The 23,217-nt window shown below is 42.3% G+C and overlaps 1 protein-coding gene across 1 annotated transcript in view; it reads left to right on the top strand.

Moving 5' to 3' along the window:
* The window catches only part of LOC128696898 (protein unc-80 homolog), a 1,079,316-nt gene that overhangs the window by 440,721 nt on the left and 615,378 nt on the right, over positions 1-23,217 (top strand). Inside the window, exons 17-18 of the mRNA XM_070095999.1 lie at positions 15,769-16,035; positions 22,747-22,940. Of these exons, the coding sequence (XP_069952100.1) occupies positions 15,769-16,035; positions 22,747-22,940 (461 nt within the window). The remainder of the gene's footprint in view (positions 1-15,768; positions 16,036-22,746; positions 22,941-23,217) is intronic.

Below are 23,217 nucleotides of genomic sequence, written 5' to 3'. Positions count from 1 at the left end.
GAACAGGGGGGGGTGGAGGAGTGGCATTGCTGATCAAAAATCACTGGAATTTTGATGAGCTGGAGAGAGGAGACAGCGGAGAAGAAAGTGATTACATAGCGGGAACACTTCACTCTGGAGGTCCCAAGGTGGTAATAGCAGTGATGTATAACCCACCACAGAACAGCAGGAGGCCAAGGCAAGAGTACGACGAGAGCAATAGAGCGATGGTTGACACACTGGCTAGAGTGGCCAGAAGAGCTCATGCATGCAGGGCAAAGCTCCTGATCATGGGTGACTTTAACCACAAGGAGATCGATTGGGAGAACTTGGACCCGCACGGGGGCCAAGATACATGGAGGGCTAAGATGATGGAGGTGGTACTGGAAAACTTCATGTGCCAACACGTAAGGGACACTACAAGAGAGAGAGGAGAGGATGAACCAGCAAGGCTGGACTTAGTATTCACCTTGAGTAGTGCAGATATCGAGGACATCACATATGAAAGACCCCTTGGGGCCAGTGACCATGTGGTTTTAAGCTTCGAATACATAGTAGAGCTACAAGTGGAGGGAGAAGCAGGAAGGCCAGGACAAATGAAGCCAAACTACAAGAAAGGGGACTACACAGGAATGAGGAACTACCTGAACGGGGTTCAGTGGGACAGAGAACTGGCAGGGAAGCCAGTTAATGAGATGATGGAATATTATTTTTATTATTTTTATTATCACACTGGCCGATTCCCACCAAGGCAGGGTGGCCCGAAAAAGAAAAACTTTCACCATCATTCACTCCATCACTGTCTTGCCAGAAGGGTGCTTTACACTACAGTTTTTAAACTGCAACATTAACACCCCTCCTTCAGAGTGCAGGCACTGTACTTCCCATCTCCAGGACTCAAGTCCGGCCTGCCGGTTTCCCTGAATCCCTTCATAAATGTTACTTTGCTCACACTCCAACAGCACGTCAAGTATTAAAAACCATTTGTCTCCATTCACTCCTATCAAACACGCTCACGCATGCCTGCTGGAAGTCCAAGCCCCTCGCACACAAAACCTCCTTTACCCCCTCCCTCCAACCCTTCCTAGGCCGACCCCTACCCCGCCTTCCTTCCACTACAGACTGATACACTCTTGAAGTTATTCTGTTTCGCTCCATTCTCTCTACATGTCCGAACCACCTCAACAACCCTTCCTCAGCCCTCTGGACAACAGTTTTGGTAATCCCGCACCTCCTCCTAACTTCCAAACTACGAATTCTCTGCATTATATTCACACCACACATTGCCCTCAGACATGACATCTCCACTGCCTCCAGCCTTCTCCTCGCTGCAACATTCATCACCCATGCTTCACACCCATATAAGAGCGTTGGTAAAACTATACTCTCATACATTCCCCTCTTTGCCTCCAAGGACAAAGTTCTCTGTCTCCACAGACTCCTAAGTGCACCACTCACTCTTTTTCCCTCATCAATTCTATGATTCACCTCATCTTTCATAGACCCATCCGCTGACACGTCCACTCCCAAATATCTGAATACGTTCACCTCCTCCATACTCTCTCCCTCCAATCTGATATTCAATCTTTCATCACCTAATCTTTTTGTTATCCTCATAACCTTACTCTTTCCTGTATTCACCTTTAATTTTCTTCTTTTGCACACCCTACCAAATTCATCCACCAATCTCTGCAGCTTCTCTTCAGAATCTCCCAAGAGCACAGTGTCATCAGCAAAGAGCAGCTGTGACAACTCCCACCCTGTGTGTGATTCTTTATCTTTTAACTCCACGCCTCTTGCCAAGACCCTCGCATTTACTTCTCTTACAACCCCATCTATAAATATATTAAACAACCACGGTGACATCACACATCCTTGTCTAAGGCCTACTTTTACTGGGAAAAAATTTCCCTCTTTTCTACATACTCTAACTTGAGCCTCACTATCCTCGTAAAAACTCTTCACTGCTTTCAATAACCTACCTCCTACACCATACACTTGCAACATCTGCCACATTGCCCCCCTATCCACCCTGTCATACGCCTTTTCCAAATCCATAAATGCCACAAAGACCTCTTTAGCCTTATCTAAATACTGTTCACTTATATGTTTCACTGTAAACACCTGGTCCACACACCCCCTACCTTTCCTAAAGCCTCCTTGTTCATCTGCTATCCTATTCTCCGTCTTACTCTTAATTCTTTCAATTATAACTCTACCATACACTTTACCAGGTACACTCAACAGACTTATCCCCCTATAATTTTTGCACTCTCTTTTATCCCCTTTGCCTTTATACAAAGGAACTATGCATGCTCTCTGCCAATCCCTAGGTACCTTACCCTCTTCCATACATTTATTAAATAATTGCACCAACCACTCCAAAACTATATCCCCACCTGCTTTTAACATTTCTATCTTTATCCCATCAATCCCGGCTGCCTTACCATCTTTCATTTTACCTACTGCCTCACGAACTTCCCCCACACTCACAACTGGCTCTTCATCACTCCTACAAGATGTTATTCCTCCTTGCCCTATACACGAAATCACAGCTTCCCTATCTTCATCAACATTTAACAATTCCTCAAAATATTCCCTCCATCTTCCCAATACCTCTAACTCTCCATTTAATAACTCTCCTCTCCTATTTTTAACTGACAAATCCATTTGTTCTCTAGGCTTCCTTAACTTGTTAATCTCACTCCAAAACTTTTTCTTATTTTCAACAAAATTTGTTGATAACAGCTCACCCACTCTCTCATTTGCTCTCTTTTTACATTGCTTCACCACTCTCTTAACCTCTCTCTTTTTCTCCATATACTCTTCCCTCCTTGCATCACTTCTACTTTGTAAAAACTTCTCATATGCTAACTTTTTCTCCCTTACTACTCTCTTTACATCATCATTCCACCAATCGCTCCTCTTCCCTCCTGCACCCACTTTCCTGTAACCACAAACTTCTGCTGAACACTCTAACACTACATTTTTAAACCTACCCCATTCCTCTTCGACCCCATTGCCTATGCTCTCATTAGCCCATCTATCCTCCAATAGCTGTTTATATCTTACCCTAACTGCCTCCTCTTTTAGTTTATAAACCTTCACCTCTTTCTTCCCTGATGCTTCTATTCTCCTTGTATCCCATCTACCTTTTACTCTCAGTGTAGCTACAACTAGAAAGTGATCTGATATATCTGTGGCCCCTCGATAAACATGTACATCCTGAAGTCTACTCAACAGTCTTTTATCTACCAATACATAATCCAACAAACTACTGTCATTTCGCCCTACATCATATCGTGTATACTTATTTATCCTCTTTTTCTTAAAATATGTATTACCTATAACTAAACCCCTTTCTATACAAAGTTCAATCAAAGGGCTTCCATTATCATTTACACCTGGCACCCCAAACTTACCTACCACACCCTCTCTAAAAGTTTCTCCTACTTTAGCATTCAGGTCCCCTACCACAATTACTCTCTCACTTGGTTCAAAGGCTCCTATACATTCACTTAACATCTCCCAAAATCTCTCTCTCTCCTCTGCATTCCTCTCTTCTCCAGGTGCATACACGCTTATTATGACCCACTTCTCGCATCCAACCTTTACTTTAATCCACATAATTCTCGAATTTACACATTCATATTCTCTTTTCTCCTTCCATAACTGATCATTTAACATTACTGCTACCCCTTCCTTTGCTCTAACTCTCTCAGATACTCCAGATTTAATCCCATTTATTTCCCCCCACTGAAACTCTCCTACCCCCTTCAGCTTTGTTTCGCTTAGAGCCAGGACATCCAACTTCTTTTCATTCATAACATCAGCAATCATCTGTTTCTTGTCATCCGCACTACATCCACGCACATTTAAACAACCCAGTTTTATAAAGTTTTTCTTCTTCTCTTTTTTAGTCAATGTATACAGGAGAAGGGGTTACTAGCCCATTGCTCCCGGCATTTTAGTCGCCTCATACGACACGCATGGCTTACGGAGGAAAGATTCTTTTCCACTTCCCCATGGACAATAGAAGAAATAAAAAAGAACAAGAGCTATTTAGGATAAGGAGAAAAACCTAGATGTATGTATATATATATATGCATGTGCGTGTCTGTGAAGTGTGACCAAAGTGTAAGTAGGAGTAGCAAGATATCCCTGTTATCTAGCGTGTTTATGAGACAGAAAAAGAAAACCAGCAATCCTACCATCATGCAAAACAGTTACAGGTTTTTGTTTCACAGTCATCTGGCAGGACGGTAGTACTTCCCTGGGTGGTTGCTGTCTACCAACCTACTACCTTCATGATGGAATATGTAGCAACAAAATGCAAGGAGGTTGAGGAGAGGTTTGTACCCAAGGGTAACAGGAATAATGAAAAAGCCAGGATTAGCCCATGGTTTACACAAAGGTGCAGGGAGGCAAAAACCAAGTGTCCTAGGGAATGGAAGAAATATAGAAGGCAAAGGACCCAGGAGAATAAGGAGAACAGTCGTAGAGCCAGAAACGAATATGCACAGATAAGAAGGGAGGCCCAAAGGCAATATGAAAATAACATAGCAGCAAAAGCCAAATCTGACCCGAAACTGTTGTACAGCCACATCAGGAGGAAAACAACAGTCAAGGACCAGGTAATCAGGCTAAGGAAGGAAGGAGGAGAGACAACAAGAAATGACCGTGAAGTATGTGAAGAACTCAACAAGAGATTCAAAGAAGTGTTCACAGAGGAGACAGAAGGGACTCCAGAAAGACGGAGAGGTGGGGCACACCACCAAGTGCTGGACACAGTGCACACAACCGAGGAAGAAGTGAAGAGGCTTCTGAGTGAGCTAGATACCTCAAAGGCAATGGGGCCAGATAACATCTCCCCATGGGTATTGAGAGAGGGAGCAGAGGCACTATGTGTACCCCTAACAACAATATTCAATACATCTATCGAAACAGGGAGATTGCCTGAGGCATGGAAGACAGCAAATGTAGTCCCAATCTTTAAAAAAGGAGACAGACATGAAGCATTAAACTACAGACCAGTGTCACTGACATGTATAGTATGCAAAATCATGGAGAAGATTATCAGGAGAAGAGTGGTGGAACACCTAGAAAGGAACGATCTCATCAACAGCAGCCAACATGGTTTCAGGGACGGGAAATCCTGTGTCACAAACCTACTGGAGTTCTATGACATGGTGACAGCAGTAAGACAAGAGAGAGAGGGGTGGGTGGATTGCATTTTCTTGGACTGCAAGAAGGCGTTTGACACAGTTCCACACAAGAGATTGGTGCAAAAACTGGAGGACCAAGCAGGGATAACAGGGAAGGCACTACAATGGATCAGGGAATACTTGTCAGGAAGACAGCAGCGAGTCATGGTACGTGGCGAGGTGTCAGAGTGGGCACCTGTGACCAGCGGGGTCCCGCAGGGGTCAGTCCTAGGACCAGTGCTGTTTCTGGTATTTGTGAACGACATGACGGAAGGAATAGACTCTGAGGTGTCCCTGTTTGCAGATGACGTGAAGTTGATGAGAAGAATACACTCGATCGAAGACCAGGCAGAACTACAAAGGGATCTGGACAGGCTGCAGACCTGGTCCAGCAATTGGCTCCTGGAGTTCAATCCCACCAAGTGCAAAGTCATGAAGATTGGGGAAGGGCAAAGAAGGCCGCAGACGGAGTACAGTCTAGGGGGTCAGAGACTACAAACCTCACTCAAGGAAAAAGATCTTGGGGTGAGTATAACACCAGGCACATCTCCTGAAGCGCACATCAACCAAATAACTGCTGCAGCATATGGGCGCCTAGCAAACCTCAGAACAGCATTCCGACATCTTAATAAGGAATCGTTCAGGACCCTGTTCACCGTATACGTTAGGCCCATATTGGAGTATGCGGCACCAGTTTGGAACCCACACCTAGCCAAGCACGTAAAGAAACTAGAGAAAGTGCAAAGGTTTGCAACAAGACTAGTCCCAGAGCTAAGAGGTATGTCCTACGAGGAGAGGTTAAGGGAAATCAACCTGACGACACTGGAGGACAGGAGAGATAGGGGGGACATGATAACGACATACAAAATACTGAGAGGAATTGACAAGGTGGACAAAGACAGGATGTTCCAGAGATTGGACACAGTAACAAGGGGACACAGTTGGAAGCTGAAGACACAGATGAATCACAGGGATGTTAGGAAGTATTTCTTCAGCCACAGAGTAGTCAGTAAGTGGAATAGTTTGGGAAGCGATGTAGTGGAGGCAGGATCCATACATAGCTTTAAGCAGAGGTATGATAAAGCTCACGGCTCAGGGAGAGTGACCTAGTAGCGATCAGTGAAGAGGCGGGGCCAGGAGCTCGGACTCGACCCCCGCAACCTCAACTAGGTGAGTACAACTTCGTGAGTACACACACACACACACATACACACACACACACACACACACACACACACACACACACACACACACACACATACACACACACACACACACACACACACACACACACACACACACACACACACACACACACACACACACACACACACACACACACTCACACACACACACACATACACACACACACACACACACACACACACACACACACACACACACACACACACACACACACACACACACACACACACACATACACAAATGGGTTACCAAAGAGCAGGACGGAGTACGATGGGACTCATGGATGAGCCTGGATGGGAAGATTGGGAGAAAGAGCTCATGAAAAGGGAGGAAGAGTGGCGAAGAAAGCTAGAAGAGCTTAGTAAGAAAAGGTAGGAGAGGATAGCTGAAGAGCCACAACAGCCAAGATAAAGAGCAGAAATGAGGAGCTAAAAAAGGTGAAACAGTCCAAAGAACCAACGAACAGTATTGACATGACATCGGGAACTGCTAAATCAGTCCCAAACGAGGGGACGGTAGGGAATAGAAGAGTTAATCTGTACACAGAGGCTCTATCAGATCGCCATGGAGCCCAGGAAAAGACGAGGAGCACACCAGGAACAAACGAGGGGACTTAAGGAAATGAAAGAGCTAAGCTATATACAGAGGTCCTAACAGACTACAGCAATGGCCAAGAAAAGCTGAGAAGGGAAAATGACAGACCACTGAGTAGAGGAAAATGAGATAGAGAAGAGATTGAAGGATGACATGCTGCAATGGGGCAACTAAATCGACTCAGGGGATGCAAAGTGATGTGCAGTGGGAGAATGAATGGGAGAGGTTGGTTTTTGTTCATGAGCTCGAGGAAGCTGAAGGGGAAACTTATGAAGTAAGAATACGGGGGAGGGGGGAGGAAAAAGCGATTGAAAGTATCAAGAATGCAATAGGAGAGGACAACATGACCCAGTTGGCAAATTTCCTAAGAACAAGGGGGTTTGAAAGGGAAAAAACGACCAATCAAATTGATCTTTAAGGCAGAATTGGCTCGAAAGAGGATTCTGCAGGAGAAAGCAAGACTAAAGGACACACAGATGTACTGGAGGGTGTACCTAGACCGAGACGGAACACAAGAAGAAAGGCAGAATCTGAAAGAGAGGGTACAAAGAACCATCTGCAAAAGGATCTCAGCCCACTGCAATCACGCAACCTAACCCAAACCCCACACACATTACCCAATGCCCCCACCCCCCTCATCACAATCTCCACCCTCACAGCAACCTCCCATAGTTCCCTGTCATGTTTCCCACTCCCCCAACCCCATTGTTCTCCCGAGTCCACAGTTTTAGAAAAGAAATTGAAGGTTTGGTATGTAAATGTGGATGGAACAACAAATGTGAGTAGTGGCATGAAAGAATGAAGAAGACGTTCCTATACATCATAGCTCTCACAGAAACGAAATTCACTGGGATGATAACGGATGCAATCTTCCCACCCAGATATCAGATCATCAGGAAAAATAGAGGGAGGAAGAATTGCACTGCTCATTAAAAACCGATAGGGACTTGAAGAAATGGAAGGAATGTGTAAAAAGGACTACATAGCAGGAACAATTCAGTGTGAGGACATAAGGTAGCCATTGCAGTGATGTAAAACCTGACACAGAACTGCAGGAGGACAAGAGAAGAATATGAAGAGAGCAACAGAGCAACAGTGGACACACTAGCTAAGGTAATCAGAAGAGCTCACACAGGTAGAGCAAAGCAACTAGTTATGAGTGATTTCAATCACAAGGAGATTGATTAGTAAAACCTGTAGCCAAATGGGGGTCCCAAAACATGGAGACCCAAGATGAAGGATGTGGTACTGGAGAACCACATGAACCAACATGCTAGGGACACTACCAGAGAGAGAGGGGAGGACAAACCAGCAATACTGGATCATGCATTCACCCAGAGTAGCTTGGGCATAGAGAACATCACAACTGAAAGGTCCCTTGGAGCTAGGGATTACATGGTCCTGAGCTTTGAATACTTTGCAGAGCTACAAGTGAAGAGGATAAGAGGTGTAGGGTGTATAAAGCCAAACTACAAAAGGGGGACTACACAGGCATGAGGAACTTCCTGCAAGAGGATCAGTGAGAAAGAAAGTTGGTAGGAAAATCAGCAAACGAATTGATGGACTTTGTGACTAGTATGCAAGGAGGCAGAGGAGAGATTTGTTCCAGAGGGCAACAGAAATAATAGGTAGACAAGAACGAACCCTTTGTTTACCATAAAGTGTAGGGAGGCAAAAACTAAGTGCACTAAAGAATGGAAAAAATACAGAAGACAAAGGACACAGGAAAATAAAGAGATTAATCGAACAGCCATAAACGAGTATGCATAGATAAAAAGGGAGACCCAGCTACAGTACAAAAATGGTATAGCATCGTAAGTCAAGTCAGACCCAAAGCTGGTGTATAGCCACATTAGGAGGAAGACGATTGTCAAGGACCAGGTCATCAGGCTAAGGAAGGAAGGTGGGGAGCTCACAAGGAATGATCAAGAAGTATGTGAGGAGCTCAACATGAGATTTAAGGAAGTATTTACACTGAAGACAAAAAGGACTCCGAAAAGTCAGAATAGGAGGGTACACCAACAAGGGATATACCAACAAATGCTGAATGAAATGCACACAACCAAGGAGGAGGTGAAAAAGCTGCTAAGTGAACTTGATACTTCAAAGGTAGTGGAACCGAACGCTGTATGTGCCGCTAACAACAATTTTGAAGAGATCCATTGAAACTGGGCAACTCCCTGAAGAATGGAAGATGGCAAATGTAGTCTGAATTTTTAAGAAAGGATACAGAAACGAGGCACTAATCTACAGACCAGTGTCACTCACGTGTAAAGTATGCAAAGTCATGGAGAAGATTATCAGGAAGAGAGTGGTGGAGCATCTAGAAAGGAACAAGCTTATAAACTACAACCAGCATGGATTCAGGGAAGGAAAATCTTGTGTCACAAACCTGCTGGAGTTTTATGACAAGATAACGGAATGGATCCCTCAATGGATCAGAGAATACCTGGATGGGAGGCAACAACGAGACATGGTATGTGACAAGGTGTCAGGAGCGGCGCCTGTGACGAGCGAGGCTCCACAGGGGTCAGTCCTATGACCAGTGCTATTTTTGGCATATGTGAATGATATGACGGAAAGGATAGACTCAGAAGTGTCCTTGTTTGCAGATAATGTGAAGTTAATGAGGAGAATTAAATCGGATGAGGATCAGGCAGAACTACAAAGAGACCTGGACAGGCTGCAATCCTTGTCCAGCACTGGCACCTCGAATTTAATCCTGCCAAATGCAGTCATGAAAATCGGCGAAGGGAAAAGAAGTCTGCAGACAGATTATAGATCCTGAGGCTCACATAAACAAGATATCTGCTGCAGCATATGGAAGGAATCGCTAAAGACTCTGAACACCGTGTACATCAGTCTCATCCTGGAATATGCAGCACCAGTTTGGAACTCACACCTGGTTAAGCAAGTCAAGAAATTAGAGAAAATGGAAAGGTTTGCAACAACACTAATTTCAGAGCTGAGAAAAAGGGTTAAGGTAAATTGGCCTGACGTTACTGGAGGACAGGAGGGCTAAGGGAGATATAATAACGACATACAAAATACTGTGAGGAATTGACGAGGTGATCAGAGACAGGATGTTCTAGGGATGGGACACAGAAACTAGGAGCCACAGTTGGAATCTGAAGAGTCAGATGAGTCAAAGGGATGTTAGGAAACATTTCTTTAGTCATAGAGTTGTCAGGAAGTGGAACAGCCTGGCAAGTGATGTAGATGAGGCAATAACCATACATAGTTTTAAGACGAGGCTTGATAAAGCTCATGGAGCAAGGAGAGAGAGATCCTAGTAGCGATAAGTGAAGAGGTGGGGCCAGGAGCTATGATTCAACCCCTGCAACCACAAATAGGTGAGTACACACACACACACACACATACGCATACACACACACACACACACACACACACACACACACACACACACACACACACACACACACACACACACACACACACACACACACACACACACACACCAAGGGACTGGAGGATGAATCTCCAAAGGAAGATTGGGCAGCAGAGCTCATGAAAAGGGAACATTAATTGGGAAAGAAGCTAGATGAACTCAGCATGAGAATGGAGGAGAGGATAGATGCAGAAAGCAAAATGTGGGAGATGCAAGTCACAGCAGCAAACGCTAGGATAAAGAGACTAGAACCGAAAAATCTGAAACAGCCCAAAGAACTAAAGAACAATTTGGGAATGACATCAGAGACTGCTACCTCAGTCACAAACAAGGGGACTGTAGGGAATGATGGAGTGAAACTATATGTAGAAGCCCTATCCAACCATTGTGGTCCAGAGAAAAAGAGAGAATCATATCAGGAGCAATCGAGGGGACTGCAGAAAATGAAAGAGCTAAGCTATAAGTGGAAGCCCTAACAGACCACAACAGAGACCAGGGAAAGCTGAGAAGGGAAAATGAAAGGCCACTGGACCCAAGGACAATAGATAGTGAAGAAACTGAAGAAATAAAAGCTACAATGGAGGAAACTAAATCAAATCAGTGGATACATAGGGATATGCAGTGGGAGAATGAAAGTGAGAGGTCACTCTTTGTTTATGGGCTCCAGGAAGTTGAAGGGGAAACTTACGATGCAAGAAGACAATGGGAGAAAAATGTGATCGGAGGCTTCATAAAAGCAATAGGAGAAGATGACGTGACTCAGCTGGCAAATTTTCGGAGAATAAGGTGGTTTGCAAGAAAAAGAACCCGGCCAGTGAAAGTGACTTGCAAGGCAGAATCGACTCGGAACAGGGTCCTGCAGGAGAAAGCAAGACTAAGGGACATGCCGGCGTACCAGAAGGTGTATCTCGAGCGTGACAGAACACAAGGAGAAAGGCAGAAACTGAGAGAGATGGTACAAAGACGAAAGGGGGAAAGAGAGGTGAAGAAGGAGATGGACAGGAGAACCCAGACTCAAGAGGAAGATCAAATACAGCCTCCCTCACAACCACCTACCGAAGCCCCTCAACCAGGACAACCCCAATGCATCCAAGCATTCTAACCCAAAGCACACATGCCATATTCAATGCCCCCACTTACCTCATTACAAACTCCACCCCCACAACAACCACCCATAGTTCCTTATCAGGTCTCCCACTTTCCCAACCCCAATATACCCCCCAGACCACAGTTTTAGAAAAGTAGTTGAAGGTGTGGTATGCAAATGCAGATAGAATAACACATAAGTGTGAGGAGTGGCAAGGAAGAATGAAGGAGACATCCCCAGACATAATAGCGCTCACAGAAACAAAACTCACCAGGATGATAACAGATGCAATCTTTACACCCGGATATCAAATCCTTAGGAAAGTTAGAGGGAGAAGAGGTGGAGGACGAGTTGCACTGCTCATTAAAAACTGGTGGGGATTTGAGAAAATGGAAGGAATGAATGGCATGGGCGAAAGGGACTACTTAGTAAAAACAATCCAGTCTGATCGCCATAAGATGGTAATTGCAGTAATGTACAACCCACCACAGAACTGCAAGAAGCCAAGAGAAGAATACGACGAGAGCAACAGAGCAATGGTTGACACACTAGCCGAGGGGGCCAGAGGAGCTCACATGAGGGGAGCAAAGTTACTAGTTATGGGTGATTTTAATCACAAGGAGAATTACTGGGAAAACCTGGAACCCCATGGAGGTCCCAAAACATGGAGATCCAAGATGATGGATGTGGTACTGGAAAACCTCATGCATCAACATGTTAGAGACACTACCAGTGAGAGAGGTGAGGATGATCCAGCAAGACTGGACCTTGTATTCGCCTTGTGTACATCGGACATCGAGGATATCATGTATGAAAGGCCCCTAGGAGCTAGTGATCATGTGGTTCTGTTCTTTGACTACATAATTGAGCTACAAGTGGAGAGAGTAGCAGGAATGGGATGGAAAAAAACAAACTACAAAAGGGGGGACTGCACAGGCATGAGCAACTTCCTGCAAGACTTTCAGTGGGAGAGAGAACTGGCAGGAAAACCACTAAAAGAAATGATGGATTATGTGACAACAAAATGCAAGGAGCCAGAGGAGAGGTTTGTTCCCAAGGGAAACAGAAATAATGGGAAGGCCAGAACGAGTCCTTGGTTCACCCAAAGGTGTAGGGAGGCAAAAACTAGGTGAACTAGAGAATGGAAAAGGTACAGAAGACAAAAGACCCAGGAAAATAAAGAGATCAACCGAAGATCCAGAAACGAATATGCACAGGTAAGAAGGGAGGCTCAGTAACAATACGAAAATGACATAGCATCAAAAGTCAAGTCTGACCAAAAGATGTTGTATAACCGCATCAGGAGGAAAACAACAGTCAAGGACCAGGTAATCAGACTTAGGAATGATGATGGGGAGTTCACAAGAAACCACAAAGAGGTATGTGAGGAGCTCAACACGAGATTTAAAGAAGTATTTACAGTGGAAACCGGTAGGACTCCAGGAAATAAGAATAGGGAGGTATACGAACAAGTGCTGGATGAGGTACACCTAACCGAGAAGGAGGTGAAGAAGCTGGTATGTGAACTTGTTACCTCAAAGGCGGGGGACCAGACATCTCTCCATGGGTCCTTAGTGGGGGAACAGAGATGCTGTGTGTGCCACTAGCAAAGATCTTCAACACATCCATTGAAACTGGGCAACTCCCTGTGGTATGGATGATGGCAAATGTAGTCCCAATTTTTAAAAAAGGAGGGAGACACGAGGCATTAAACTGCAGACCTGTGTCTCTAACATGTATAGTATGCAAAATCATGGAGAAGATCATCAGGAGGAGAGTGGTGGAGCACCTGGAAAGAAACAAGTGTATAATTGACAACCAGCATGGAAGGAAAATCCTGTGTCACAAACTTACTGAAGTTTTATGACAAGGTGACAGAAGTAAGAAAAGAGAGAGAGGGGTGGATAGACTGCATTTTCTTGGACTGCAATAAGGCTTTCGACACAGTTCCTCATAAGAGGTTACTGCAAATGCTAGAGGATCAGGCACATATAACAGGAAAGGCCAAAACCAAGTGTGTTAGGGAATGGAAGAAGTATAGAAGGCAAAGGAGCAAGGAGAATGAGACCAGTCATAGAGCCAGAAATGGATATGCACAGGTAAGATGGGAGGCCCAAAGGCAATATGAGAATGACATAGTAACAAAAGCCAAATCTGACCTAAAACTGTTGTACAGCCACTTCAGGAGGAAAAAGACAATCAAGGACCAGGTACTCAGGCTGAGGAAGGAAGGAAGGAAGGAAGGGAGGTCACAAAAAACGACCACGAAGTATGTGAGGAGCTCAACAAGAGATTCAAAAAAGTGTTCAAAGAGGAGACAGAAAAGCGTTCAGAAAGGCAGAGAGGTGGGGTACACAATCAAGTGTTGGACACAATGCATACAACCGAGGTAAAAGTGAAGAGGTTGTTGAGCGAGCTAGATACCTCGAAGGCGATATTGGTAGCTAACATCTCTCCATGGATCCTGAGAGAGGGAGCAGAGGTGCTTTGTGTACCACTAACAACTATCTTCAATACATCTATCGAAACAGGATGACTACCGGAAGTAGGGAAGACAGCAAATGTAGACCCAGTTTTTAAAAAAGGAGACAGACACGAAGCATTAAACTATAGACCAGTGTCACTGACGTGTATAGTATGCAAGGTCATGGAGAAAATTATCACAAGAGTGGTGGAGCACCTAGAAAGGAATGAGCTTATTAACGACAGCCAGCCAGGTTTCAGGGATGGAAAATCCTGTGTCACAAACCTACTGGAGTTCTATGACAGGGTGATGGCAGTAAGACAAGAGAGAGAAGAGTGGGTGAATTGCATTTTCTTGGACTGTAAGAAGGCGTTTGACACAGTTCCACACAAGACAATTGTGCAGAAGCTGGAGGACCAGGCAGGGATAACAGGGAAGGCACTACAGTGGATCAGAGAATACTTGTCAGGAAGACAACAGCGAGTCATGGTACTTGGTGAGGTGTCAGAGTGGGCACCAGAAACGAGCGGGGTGACACAGTCCTACGACTGGTGCTGTTTCTGGTATTTGTGAACGATATGACAGAAGGAATAGACTCCGAAGTGTCCCTGTTTGCAGATGATGTGAAGTTGATGAGATGAACTCAATAGGACGAAGACCAGGCAGAACTACAGAGGGATCCGGACAGACTGCAGGCCTGGTCCAGAAATTGACTCCTGGAGTTCAACCCCACTAAGTGCAAAGTCATGAAGATTGGGGAAGGGCAAAGAAGACCACAGATGGAGGACAGTCTAGGGGCCAGTGCCTACAAACCTCACTCAAGAAAAAGGATCTTGGTGTGAGTATAACACCGAGAACTTCTTCTGAGGTGCACATCAACCAAATAACTGCTGCATCATAAGGGCGCCTGGCAAACCTAAGAACAGCATTCCGACATTCAGGAGTCATTCAGGACCCTGTACACTGGGTGCGTTAGGCCCATATTGGAATATGCAGCGCCAGTTTGGAACCCTCACCTAGATAAGCATGTAAGGAAACTAGAGAAAGTGCAATGATTTGCAACAAGACTAGTCCCGGAGCTACTAGGGGAGGTTAACGGAAATCGACCTGACGACACTGGAAGACAGGAGAGATAGGGAAGATATGATAACGACATATAAAATATTGAGAGGTATAGAAAAGGTGGACAGACAGGATGCTCCAGAGATGAGACACAGCAACATGGGGTCTCAGTTGGAAGCTGAAGACTCAGATGAACAACAGGGATGTTCAGAAGCATTTCTTCAGTCACAGAGTTGTCAGGAAGTGGAATAGCCTGGGTAGTGATGTAGTGGAGGCAGGATCCAAACATATCTTTATGAAGAGGTATGATAAAGCTCACGGAGCGGGAAGAGTGACCGGTTAGTGATCAGTTATAGAGGCGGGGTCAGGAGCTGTGACTCGAGCCCCGCAATCACAACTAGGTGAGCACACACGCACACACACTCACACAAACAAACAATTAAGCAAACACACACTCACACACAAGCAAAAATACACACTCTCTCATGAAAATATTATAGAAGATTACTGAAAGATAAGAGATAAAAGATTCACGAACTATTATCAGGGTAATTACAGTAATAAAATCGGAATAATGATAACAAAATGGTGAGAATGTGTATAAAACAGACCTAAATGTGGGATGGGGACATAAGTTAAGTGAGAGAAGAAGTATTTAGCTGGAGGAGTGATTAAGAAGTGGTTAGAAGAACAATATTATGTAACTGCATATATTGACCTTATCACCAGGATCTAATATGAATCAATCCTGTTCCACCCCAAGACTCGGAGACTTCTTCTCGGAGTGGACACAACTCGAGTGATACCAGCACTTGCAAGTCCTTCATCCTCCCTAGCTCCTACCTCCATCTCCTGCCTCCGGAGGCAACTGGAGAGAGGTTGCTCCTTGCCACACACTCTGATAGAAAATTCAAGTTCTTCCCATCCAAAGGCAGCGTGATGTCTATTCGTGACTTCTTTTGCAGGGAGAAAGATGATGCTGGAACGACGAAGCTCCAGAGCGAGAAGTGTCGGCTTATCGTCGATCTAAGTTTCGTATAACGCATGTCTTAATTGGGCTAGACATGAAATGTTGCACAACTCACATTGAGTCATGTTACACAGCAATGATGCAAGCACTAGCAATGGCTGGTTCCCTTGCTTATATTCGCTTTAGATGGATCAAAATATCTGTCACTGTTGCTTCTGACTCCACGTATACTTATTTCTTGAATCAATTCCAGCATGCATTCAGAATCATCATATCATATTTTTAACAAACCAATACAATTTTTACCATATTTTTGCATACATTTTAATGGTGTTTTTATTCTTGAAATTTCGTATTTTATAGCTGAAACAAGGGAGATCAATGTTATTGTTGGAATATATGACTTTTTCTAATTAGTTCGAATAACTGATATAGAAAATAAACGTAGATAGACAATTCCTTTCTGTCAGTAATATTCACTGTAGAATGCTAAATCTTTGAATGTAACGCACCATATCACTGTAACGTGTCTGACACTTTGCACTTGTTGACGTCATCACTATTCACGTTGTAAGTACACTAGCACAAGTACCTTTGTTTCTATGCAATATTTAGCTATATTTTCCTAGTAGAATTATTAATAAAGGAGTTAAGGATAAGACAGAAAGCAAAGTATTATTCAGAGAACCAAGATGGACTATTGAGGTGATTTGGGGATTTAGAGAGAATGGATAAAACTGGATAATTTATTGGGTATATATAAGGTTGTATTGTAGTAGGTGGGTCAGGAGTCGTCTCAGGAGAGAATGAAGGGAGAGGGTATAGGAGGTTGTGAGTGCAAGCTTCAGTATCCAACAGGTTTATATGAGCACCATAGATCGGAGAGAGATAAGACTTGACGTGCCATTGGAGTGTGAGCATGGTAATATTTCTGAACTCGGTTAGCCGGACTCGAGTCCTGAAGGTGGGGGTACAGTTCTTTCTCTCTAAAGAATGAAAGAGGTTACAGGTTGGAGATAATCATTATTGTGATGTTAGCACTTGCGGCAAAACAGCGACTGAATGAATGATGGTGAATGTGTTTCCATACTTTCTTAGGGCCACTTTCCGTTGTGGGAAACGGCCAGTGTTAAAAAACAAAAAATCATATCAGAGTATCTCTTGTTTTTTCTGAGTTGATAGAAAATCCAAGTATATGTTGTACAGCAATAATTTTCATGGTGAAATTTTCTAATTGAATTTTGTAATGTGGAACAGTTTTGCTTTAACTCTTTGGATGGCAGACTGTTCCATAGGTTTACAGTTGTCTGGAGGAATGAAAACTACCTGTTGTGTCTTGCATTACTAGTTATGTATTATGAGTACGTGGTTGCACAGGCATGAAAGTATCAGTAAAATAAAGAAATGAGGAAGTAGCCTTGATGAATTACGAAAAAATCTAAATAATTATCAATAAAATCATAAAATGCCTATAAACTAAAGAAAATAAAATGCTTACTCGGTAAATATTGAAATGTTGACTTCCTTACTTTTTTAAATAGTTGGTGACAGAACACTGAAAAACAATTACAAATCACTGCTTTAAAATCTCATTTTTTTTAAATATGCATAATAAAGCTAAGATCCCACATGATGCTGCAGACTAAATGGGGTTAAAGGATTATCTCAGAGGTGTAGACTGATGTGACCTGACTCAAGTTAATAGTGAGTCAGGTCCTACGGACAAGTGAAGTGGAATCCAGTAGTGGATTTTTCAAAGCATTGCGTGTGTTGTCCATATCGTATATATTGCTAGTGGAAAAATTGGATAAAGAAATAATTGAGGCTGAAAGAATATGAGAATGAACTCAATCCTCTCTAGGTAATTGGCAATTACAGGCGAATGAAAGACGAAGATGGTCATTTTGTGACCAATGTCTTCAGTTCAAGAGAAAAGAAAAAAATGAAAATATCAGTAACCAACAGGCATTATGAAATTAAAGTTTCGAGAGAATCAAAGACCAACGCAAAAAAAAATTGGGGGAAGGATGGAGAGGGAAAGAGCGACCATCTTCATTGAAACAGAGGCCAATTTAATGTTATTGACAGAAAAAAAAGTGTACAAGTTTTAATGGTATAAACCTTGGTAATAAATACCGACAAGATGGTTTAGAAAGACACGTAAGCAAACACTATGACATATTTATTAGAAAACGTTTCGGTCCTGGGACCTTGATCACTTCTAACATACAGAGGTAGAAAGACATTATATATATAGGCGGAGAGTGAGGTGTGACGCACGTGACCTGAGGAATGTCATAAGAACATAAGAATGGAGGAACACTGTAGAAGGCCTACTGGCCCATGCGAGGCAGGTCCTTATCAAAACAACATGATACTTAAGCAGCACTAACCCAACAACACAGGAGTCACATGATTTCATCATCTACCCGTCCTCATCATAGGCAGAGGTTGTTTTGATAAGGACCTGCCTCGCATGGGCCAGTAGGCCTTCTACAGTGTTCCTCCATGAAAGTTAAGACACATGTGCAACATCTGGATATCTTTATTGTAGTAGACGTTTCGCCATCCAGTGGCTTTATCAATACAGATTCTAGGACATAATAGGAAGACAGTAGAACTATATACAAAAGATGAGGTAATCAGTCCCTCGGCCTTGGAGTTAGTGTTCACAGCATCGTGGTGTTCCTCCATTCTTATGTTCTTATGACATTCCTCAGGTCACGTGCGTCACATCTCACTCTCCGCCTATATATATAATGTCTTTCTACCTCTGTATGTTAGAAGTGATCAAGGTCCCAGGACCGAAACGTTTTCTAATAAATATGTCATAGTGTTTGCTTACGTGTCTTTCTAAACCACAAGTTTTAATATTTATTTCTACTGTATTTTACACTAGACTACAAACAAAATTCTAGAAATCATTAATTAAACAAGTCAGATCGGAAATACATTATACAAGATCAAGGTCACTAGTGTCGTGGTACAAAGACAGACTGATAAACACTTAAAAAATATCACTGGACACTGATGAACTGTCTGTACAGGTTTTAAAGAAAGTAATCTTATTGAACCACCACCTGTTCTGAAGCAATAAATCCCTACAATGGATAACATGCCGGATAAGTGGAAAATGGCAAATGTTTTTTCTATTCACAAAATGGGAGATAACTCCATAATTGTGGGAAAACTGATGGAATCTTGACTGTAATTTAGTCAATGAATGGCAGCATTTTTTACGATGGGGCGTTTCTACAATACGAATTTACTAACAATTATCACTAAGGTATTTGATAATTATAATGAATGAATGGTAATGATAACTACTGGTCAACATTAAATGTGCAATTTTTATAACTGAAAGCTGTCGAAGTTATTTTTTAGCAATGCTGAAACTGAATCTGAAGTCAGAACTAACTAATCACGTAAGATATGGACAACGTTTGTGGTTCTATATTAATTGTATACACTTAAATATACCTCTGGTTAAAGCCTTGTGGCTGTCTCTCACATACATAAACATGAATCGTAGGCATCATTTTTGCTTGTCAGGAAGAGTCAAAGAGCATCACTTGTGCTCTGGCTGTGTTCAGTCGTATTTACAAAGGTTGCTATTCATTGTGTACATTGCTGTTTATTTTACTAAAATTATGTTTCTCTGCCACTTACATATATCCATATTTACATTCGAGTCCTTTTGCTCTGTTATATGAAAGCTGTTACAGATGAACATGAACAGAGAAGGATGACTGAACAGGTGCACAGAGCTTTTGCTATACACAAATAACCAGTACATAGGAGAGAGGAGCTTATGACGACGTTTCACCCAACTTGGGCCATTTACAAAGCCACACTAACAGAACAAGATAGGAAGATGAGGAAATAGTGGCAGTGGCAGTTAGGGAGTGGAAGTATTAGTAGGAGAAATAGTGGTAATAGAAAGTAGGGAGAATAGTTTAGTGCCAAAAGTGAGAAAAAAGGGGGAGTGAGAGGTGAGAGGTAGTAGAGGAATGGGGGGAGAAGACTAAGTAGAAGCAGAAGTGGGAGCACTGCAGGAGAGCTAAGTCCCGCAAGAGGTAGGACCAAGCGCAGGAGGGAAATTGATTAACACAACACAATAGGCCGAAGAAACGAAAACAAAGACAGAAAAAGGAAAAAAAAAATGGAAAGGAGGAGAAGAAAGGATCAGGTTAAATCACGTGTATTTTGAAGCTTGGAACATTTGACAATGTAATGAGAAAGGAAGACATCTATAGAGACAAAAACCACAACTAAGATTCATGAAAGGAAAGTTGTGTATAAGGGAAAAAAAACAGACAATGGTTATAAATGACCATAATTTTTAAAGGGGTGGACCGGTAAGCCAGCGGAAGGCCTCGGTCAGATGACCAAAAGCTCCAAAGGCGGGTCATCATCTGACTAAGACCCGCGTCAGGAAACATTTGTCCTGTTTCCTGACGAACCTTACCTAACCTAACCTGTGTATAAGGGATGATTCAACAAGACGGCGACTGTGAAAGCCAGAATATAGGAAAGGACTAGTCAATAGGATGACTGTGATCTTTATCATAGGTTTCAGTATGTATGAGGCAAGTATGAACCATGTATGAGGCAAGTATGCACCATGTATGAGGCAAGTATGCACCATGTATGAGGCAAGTATGCACCATGTATGAGGCAAGTATGCACCATGTATGAGGCAAGTATGAACCATGTATGAGGCAAGTATGCACCATGTATGAGGCAAGTATGAACCATGTATGAGGCAAGTATGAGGCAAGTATGCACCATGTATGAGGCAAGTATGAACCATGTATGAGGCAAGTATGCACCATGTATGAGGCAAGTATGAACCATGTATGAGGCAAGTATGAACCATGTATGAGGCAAGTATGAACCATGTTAGGTAAAATGACACAAATACAACTAATATGACATTTTATTATGGCAACATTTCGCTCTCCATGGCAACATTTCGCTCTCCAGGAGGTTTGTCAAGCCGTTACTTAATCTTTTTATTATGATGATAGGACTCGCAAATTTAGATTTATAAAGGAAATAGGAAAGCATTGAGTGAAACAAACCCTCAAACTGTGTAGTGAAGAGCGATCTTTGAATAGCCCTTAAAATAAGTTGGACAGGTACACTAGTGTGTGTGTGTGTGTGTGTGTGTGTGTGTGTGTGTGTGTGTGTGTGTGTGTGTGTGTGTGTGTGTGTGTGTGTGTGTGTGTGTGTGTGTGTGTGTGAGTTACACCAACACTATGATCTTTTGCTTTTACATTAAACTTGCTGCCAAATGCTATGACAACAATAATGATAAAGATAATAAATAATGCACCTCACTTTTTAACAGTACTAGTGAGCTGCTAATAACAGAACAAAGAGATAATTTAACCACTAAGATTTATTATATTCCCATATGTAGGAGATTCAGTGAGTGAACTGATATTATGGTATATCTGCACTGAAGCAATACAATGACTTTCCCATAAGCAACACATTGACTTTCCCATAAGCAACACATTGACTTTCCCATAAGCAACACATTGACTTTCCCATAAGCAACACATTGACTTTCCCATAAGCAACACATTGACTTTCCCATAAAATATTTGGTATTTCCCTTCAAGAAGAAACATCACTGGCTACCTGAGTTGTTTCTTCCTCCAAGGATTTTTTGGGTTTCCATGCAGAATTTAATGTCTATTTTTTTATGGCGTCAAACCTTCAGTTTATTTCGTTGAACAGTTTGTGGAACTGGTTGTCACTGACCTGACAGTGTTACCTTTGTTTAGGTTCAAGTTGTTATAACTAAAATAACTTACTTTTACTTGTGGTGAAGTTTAAAATTGTGAGTGGGCTGCCTAGGTGCCAATTTTCCATTTTTAATAAGGCATTTAAAATTTGTTTTCCCTGAAATTATTTAGGAATACCGTTTTCTGATCGGTGTACTTTCATTAGAGTAACTTTAATTAAATTTGACGTTATATTGTGTTGGTGTCAAATTTTAAACTGTATTAAACAAAAAGCAATATTGATTTCCAATAGATGTTACGAGACCGCTTCATCTGATCGGCATCAAATGAAATAATTTTTTTCATTTTGTGTAGTATACAAACTCTAGTTTACATGTAATAAATTATTGTTAGGCATAAAGAAAGTCACTAACATGCATGAACATTTAAGGCCGGTACATCTTACCGATGGTTCTGATTGTTACTGGGATGTGCAGGTGCTAATTTGTCAGTTAAAAAATTTAGCTTGTGTTGTTATTTGTGGTACTGGGGAATGTTTGGGGATTGGTATTAATGAGGCGGCTTTACCTCTCTCGAACAGCACTCATTCAGAATGTTAATGGAATGTGTAGGTTCTAATTGAAAAGAGGGCTTGTACTGTTTTATCAGGGAATGTCTAGGGGTTGGTGTTATATCAGGCCGGGTTACTTCCCTTGAATCATACACACACAAACATGCATCTAGTTTTGGTAAGTAGGGATTTAAAGAAATGTCTCTTATACCTGCATGTATGTTTTTCTTAAATATTTGAGGCTTTCAATGAACATGTTTATGTAATTTTATTATTATTTAATACTGGAGTACAAAATACTTTTTAAGAGCTTATACTGAATACATAAAAATAGAAAATGGGATAGTGGAGAGGCGGAGTTGCTCACAGCAACGCCACAGTAAATATTCCAACTGATGAGAAAGTAGGAGTATTAGTGTTTATCCTAATATAAATACATTTTTAAAGCTACGCTCTTATTTACAGATTCACCATTCTTGTCGGACCATCCATGTCCTCAGCGAGAAGGTATGACTAGTTCTGGAGGCAGCACGAGGAAGAAAAAGAAACTCGATGAACTAAAGGCTTTTGTTGAGACTAAGCTGCGATCTTGTTCTGAGAAGGCCCTTGAAAAGATAGGACATGATGATTCTCGGAGGTCTTCAGTCTCTGAGGAACCGGTAATTTTTCGTTGCCCATTGCAGATCATTAAAAAGTTTTGTGTCGTACTATGATTAGCATTCATTTATGTTTCTGTCTTAAAACATTTGATTTGAGGTATAATTCAGAACTATCGAAAAATCGGTAGTTTTCAGTATTCCAGAATGATGATTTTTATCTCACATATTTTGAGTAGATATTGTCCTGTCTTCATTGAAATATTAGGAAAAATTTTGTGGAAACTGTTCGATGAGTTGTTATTAGTAGCAACACATGGAATGATTTTGCAATAAATGA

This window comes from Cherax quadricarinatus, chromosome 52, assembly GCF_038502225.1.
Source record: "Cherax quadricarinatus isolate ZL_2023a chromosome 52, ASM3850222v1, whole genome shotgun sequence".
NCBI lineage: Eukaryota > Metazoa > Arthropoda > Malacostraca > Decapoda > Parastacidae > Cherax > Cherax quadricarinatus.
The sequence above is the reverse complement of the archived record's forward strand: the minus strand, read 5'-3'. Positions and strand labels throughout refer to the sequence as shown.